This window comes from Beta vulgaris, chromosome 5, assembly GCF_026745355.1.
Source record: "Beta vulgaris subsp. vulgaris cultivar EL10 chromosome 5, EL10.2, whole genome shotgun sequence".
Taxonomy (NCBI): Eukaryota; Viridiplantae; Streptophyta; class Magnoliopsida; order Caryophyllales; family Amaranthaceae; genus Beta; species Beta vulgaris.
Window position 1 is genome coordinate 9893178 of NC_079206.1, and position 5766 is coordinate 9898943.

A 5766-nucleotide genomic window follows, 5' to 3' on the forward strand; every position below is an offset into this window, starting at 1 on the left:
TAGTGGAGTAATGGCATGATCTCTTTCTTTCATACTTGAGGTTTAGCGTCCCGATTACTGGCTCAACAATACACCAAGCTCACGATGCCGAAAAAGCTGCACCTAATGCCAAACGAAACAACATATTCTTAATCTTACACAAATTGATGCACGAACATACTATACATTGTAGGATTCAGAAAGACCAATAGCACCCACGTAAGTGGTATGAAAAGAAATTGAACCCGACAATTCTCAATACTAATATGGATGTTAGCACGCATAATATTATGTACTGCTGTTAGTGGCTCCCACTCGATATAGCTTCGATAGTTTCATACAGTCGCAACCTTCTCCTTGGCAGGTGCAGCAACTTCCTCTGCATCAACACCAGGTTCACTTCCAGGAACATCTAAGCTCAAAAACAGTTTTTCCCACAGCTTAGCAGGTTCCTGTAATTTGCAGTCGATGGCATTAATACAGACTACAGTCTAGGAAGTTTAAGAATTAAGAGTCAATATTCAGATTAGGAAAAGGAAGAAAAAGCAGACCTTCCAAGAAACATCCTGAGCCATGCAGTTCTGGATCATCTCCTTCATGGCAGAGGTTCCGTAGGTTTTTAGGGCTGTCTTCACAGTTGTGGCCAGAGCAGCAACATCACTTGGGTCCACAGCCTCACACTAAAGTTAACAGACAGGCGGCATTTCAGTATTTATATTCAGCGACACAAAACTTATCAGGCATGTAACTGTCTAAAAACAATCGACAATCATTGTGTTCAATACTCCCATGACTTGTTTGATAGACAATAACAAGTGGTGGTAATGGCAACGGAGATAAGTTTATTTGTAAGATATATTTCAGTATTTCATATCTCAAGGTTATTGGTCACGCAAGTTCATCCACAAATTTGCGTTCACCTTCATACTCTTCCATTACCATTTACCACTGCAGAGATGATACTGAGTGGTATTCCATATATATGAAAAAAGGACATTTGGGGGATGAAAAAGCATTGCCATAAACTTATCATAGAATGTTCCTTTAAATTACCACCTATGAGACGGGCTATCCCATAAGATCATTAGATTTAGGTGCACCAATAAAATAGTCCCAAGACTCCCAACACATGCATATATGTAAAACTTACTTCAACACTAAATGCTCCCATCTGGAATCCAGTAAAACCTTCCTTGACGGTGTCAACTAATCCACCAGTTGAAGCAACAATTGGCACCTGCCAAATAAGCATTTTGTTAAAAGGGGATGATTGAAAACACAAAAATCAGTTAATAAGAGAAGTTGAGAAAGGATTTAAGGCAATACAGTTCCATAGTTCATGGCATGCAACTGAACAAGACCGCAGGGCTCGAATCTGCTCGGAATTAACATGTAATCAGCTCCAGCAATTATCATATGGGCCAAAGGGACGTTAAACTTCGCCACTCCTCTGGCTTTGTCAGGATATTTGATCTCAAGTTCTTCAATCTGCTTCTCCATGACTTTTTTGCCAGTTCCCTGAGGAGAAGACGATACATCAAGAATATCAACTTGTTTTCCTTGAACAACAATCCATTGCACGTATCAGAGAAAAGATACTACTGAAAAGCATATTTACCAGGACAACTATCTGGACATTCTCTCCAATAAACTGTGGAATAGCTGCTGCAAGTATATCAGAACCTTTCTGCTCCTCAAGTCTACCAATGAACCCTATAAGTGGGATGTTTGGGTCAACTGGTAACCCAACTTCTGCTTGAAGGGCTTCCTTCAAGAGTGGTTTTGCATCCATTACCTGTAACTCCCACATGATTATAAGTTTTTTTTTTTTCTTACAAGGAGATGAGTGAAATATACTAAGGTTGTGTTAGACAACCCCAAGATTGTGTACTAACAATTAAGCTAAGTAGCATATGGGTGATTTAAAGTATAGAAAATACTTTGTAATCAATAAAAAGATTAACTGAAAATTGGGGGATGAACTTACTGTTGTGCTGTCATAGTTGACACCAATGTATTCATCAGTCACCGGGTTCCAGTCCTGGATATCCGTGCCATTGGTGATACCTGTCAGAGTAGCCACACGACAGGCGCTGTCCAACTCAACACCTTTTGCAGGACCGGAGAGGATTTCTTGGGCGTAATGGGGACTGACAGTCACTACCCTGTCAGACTCCAAGATCCCAGCCTTCATCCAATTAATTTTTCTTCCTTTAACAGGTTTAACAAGCCTGCAAATCCAAAGGAATTCCAAAATCAGGAAGAGGAGAAATGTTCCTTAATAAATTTCTCGGCTAACAAATAATGGGAAATTTTGAAGATCAGAATATTAATGACTCTACCCATCTATGAAACCAAGGGATTCCTTGAATTCTTCAGGAAGGTTGAGCATCGAGAAATCTGAAAATGCAAATCTCCCTTGGTAAGCTATGTTGTGAATACAGAAGACAACCTGCCAGCATTATACATTTCAGAAACTCCAGGTTAGTATTTTCACAATTTGCTCAAGAGAAATTTGAGTATAAAAGTAATAAAAGGAGGCAGACCTTGGCATTTTGGTAGATTCCCCTAGATTGGTACATGGACTTCAGGTAACATGGAAGAATACCAGTGTGCCAGTCATTGGCAACAAAGACAATATCCTCCCCTGCAGGGACATTATAAAATTTTTACATCACGGTGCATCTGAGAGAACCATATATAGTCAAATTCGAAGGGGAAAAATTCACTACCATAGGGGCCAGAGAAGTTTGGATTGTTGCTCAGATTCAAAACTCTAGGGGCCTCCAAAGCAGCCTGCAGAAGAGGTATACACCCCGCGTTAAAATGCCTGCTAACTAGATAAACCAGTGACTAGTTTGGAATGGTAAACACTTGCCAGAACTTTGTGAAGGCAAAATCATTCAAATACAGCAATGCGCAAAGATTATAACATGTTACAGCTCAATCCCACAAATATATCACTCAGATAGATGTTCTAGCTCAATTAGTAGCACCTAATCTCTCTATACTATAAGAAAGACTTCAACATCAAATCTCACTCCAAGAATTACCTGGCAAAGCAAACTGAAACGAAGCTGGTTGTTATCATAATCTGTTCCAGCTATAGGACCATAAAGCTTGGAACCGGTTTTTCCCCATACCTGAAAAGCTCACGAGTTAAGACATCTATCAAGAGTTATACGCTGCAGCATTTGGGACAGTGGAACCCGGAAATCTTGCTTTCAATGATAAAGTTGGTGCAAACCTTTTCAAGGAATATTGGATGGTCCACAAAAACATGGTCTACTCCCCTTTTATAACAATGGAAGAAGCGAACAGTGAGAAGCATGTCCCCGACTTTCAACTGCAACAGTTAATAAGCAGTTTGTCAAATGCCAAATCAATACATTTATCATACAGAGGGTGTAGAGCAGCATTACACGAAACCTATGACCCATACTGTTCTTTTTACGTGACACTTCGCCACAGCTATGGACACCTTGACACTTCATAATGGACCAAATAAGGAAATTATACACAAAATAGCGTAGTCCAAGACACATAGCACGAAAGTATAATAGATTACCTCAACAGTCGCACTGGTATCCCATGCCTCTTTGTATTGGTCGTAGCGAGGGACTATTGTCATGACCCTATGTCCTCTTTTCTAAAGATTGGGATAAAAAAAAGAACAAAAGTGAAGTTGCATACTCATGACTCATTACTCGATTTAACCATTTAAACCAAAAGAGAAATCACAAGACTCACAGCCAAGGCTGGTGGGAGACCACCAACAACATCACCAAGACCACCAGTTTTGCACCACTTGTCACATTCAGTTGCTACAAATGCTATGTTCATTCCTCGGATTATAGCTCTTGGTGGCACATCATTCTGGGTTCGGCACCCTTTGCTCCTTACAAGCTTAGTCAATGCTTTTGCATTTGATTTCATCTGTAGCATGTCTCCCTTGCTCAATGATCTTAACCCATTGTGAGTGATGGGTCGAGTTTTAAGGTCAATCTGTGCCAAAGTAGCTCTACTTTCTGGAGCTGCACAATTGATGTGCACACTTCTTGACACAAAGTGGGAGGAGGCAACAGATGCCATTGCTTAGCGCCTTAGCCTGATACCAATGTATATTGATGAATAAGAATTAAGATCACATCATTCTTTTTCTTAAAGATAAGCATAGAGAAACATGCATTCATAAAAGATAAGGCTAAAGCATTAGCAAGAGGACGCCATTATTATAAAAGGGGAGATGGGCTTAAAGGATTAATAAGAAAAATCACATATAATATTGATGTCTTTCAACAAATTGTTAAACATGCTTGCCAAATAATCCACCCATCTTGTAGATTCAAGTAAGACTTCTAGATCTAAATAGTCATCAAATTGTACCCCATTTTACCCATATATAATTATTACTGCTATGTAGTTTAACTTCAACTAGCTATATGGCATCTAAATCAGAATGGAGCAATTTGCTCCCTCGCCCTAATGAGCAAGTATTCACAATTTCCAAGATGCGTAAAATGATCCACTCTCAAAGCCACTTCGGTAACATTAACAGAAAATCTTTAAAAGATTAATGTAACAATGTCAATTTTCATATACTCATCTTACCAAAATACCTCGAAAAGTGAATAACTTTGTACACTCATCTTACTTGATCTCCTCCCTCCCCATGCCCCATAAAGGTTAAACCATGCTAATCTTAACTCTCAATTACTGACCACAGTTTGTTTTTCTCATACAATCTAATTCCTCGTAGCTATCCGATATCCACATGTAGTTTTATTACCAAGGAAGTGCTAAAAGTGGTTTAACTGATCATATAAAATACAACTTCCCCTACAAAGATCAACCTACCTAGGGATACTACGTAGATAACTTCCTCCATTTTGTAGGAAATAGAACTTCCCAAGATCGTGCACGGTGTTTTTGTCAGCCAAACAACTCTACAGTTCTCAATTCAGTTTTCTACTTCCCAATAACTTCCACTTTCCATGTTTTAATATATCAACCAAAAACTTATTTTATGTTTCAAAAAGTACCCTTTCCTTCTTCTCCTTCCTTTATTCTTCAAACAATTCCCATGTTTTAGAATCGAATCTCACCTTTTATTTTTCTTCCCAACACAAAAAAGAAGAAAAGAACCCATTATGGTGGGAACCCATTTGCCTCAACTTATCTCATAAACATAAAAAAGAAAGATCCTTCAATTGTAGCATTACAATAAGAGCAATTATATTCTCCAACTGTCAAACAGAAACAAAGAAAAGAACCCAAATTATCAACATCAAAATCAACTAACTTTCCATCTTCTTTTTCCCTTGAAAAAAAAGACCCAACAAAGAAAAAAAGATGAAGAAAAAAAAAGCAGAATTTTTCATAGTTAAGCAACTTTACACATTCACAAAAGCCAACTAATTTATGGGTCTTTATTCCAATAATCATGTAGTATTAGTCATAACTTTTTGAAATTGCACAATGTTAACTAAAACAAGCAGGAAATTTAGATTAAACCATATAGTAATTAGCAAGTGATCAAATACAAGAATAATCAGTAATTACACAGCAAAAAACAGGATTACCATAAACTGAAACTTTTTTTAAAAAAAAATTATGGTTAATTAGGATGATTATAAGTTTACCTGAGACTTAGTGAGAAATCTCAAAGAAGAAAGCTGAGTGCTTTCTCTATCAGTGGTGGTCTCACTCTCAGGCTTGGACACTGATACTGATACTGATACTAATACTAAATGCTACGCTCAACCTTCAGTTATTTGTAGGAGAACC

At 38.1% G+C, this 5766-nt stretch overlaps 1 protein-coding gene across 2 annotated transcripts; it reads right to left on the minus strand.

Moving 5' to 3' along the window:
- LOC104892645 (granule-bound starch synthase 1, chloroplastic/amyloplastic) lies at positions 1-5766 on the minus strand. Of its 2 annotated transcripts, none has more exons than XM_010678629.4 (14): positions 5622-5766; positions 3730-4087; positions 3548-3628; positions 3227-3325; positions 3033-3122; positions 2712-2775; positions 2526-2626; positions 2322-2431; positions 1967-2210; positions 1598-1774; positions 1306-1497; positions 1130-1216; positions 531-659; positions 1-431 (listed from the first exon to the last, which is right to left on the minus strand). In XM_010678629.4, exons 2-14 carry the CDS (start codon positions 4069-4071, stop codon positions 315-317), a joined length of 1833 nt encoding a protein of 610 aa, XP_010676931.2. In that variant the 5' UTR covers positions 4072-4087; positions 5622-5766; the 3' UTR covers positions 1-314. The 2 variants fall into 2 exon arrangements, with proteins under 2 accessions (XP_010676931.2, XP_048500926.1); XM_048644969.2 differs by lacking the exon at positions 5622-5766 and adding an exon at positions 4837-4956.

What these genes read in the sequence shown, in the direction of transcription:
- LOC104892645 (XM_010678629.4), bottom strand. Translation starts at nt 4,071, where the DNA reads ATGGCATCTGTTGCCTCCTCCCACTTTGTGTCAAGAAGTGTGCACATC. An exon ending in GTTTCAGTTTGCTTTGCCAG is followed by an intron (nt 2,776 to 3,032) that starts GTAATTCTTGGA and finishes CCTCTTCTGCAG; the next exon opens with GCTGCTTTGGAGGCCCCTAG. An exon ending in TCAACTATGACAGCACAACA is followed by an intron (nt 1,775 to 1,966) that starts GTAAGTTCATCC and finishes TGGGAGTTACAG; the next exon opens with GTAATGGATGCAAAACCACT.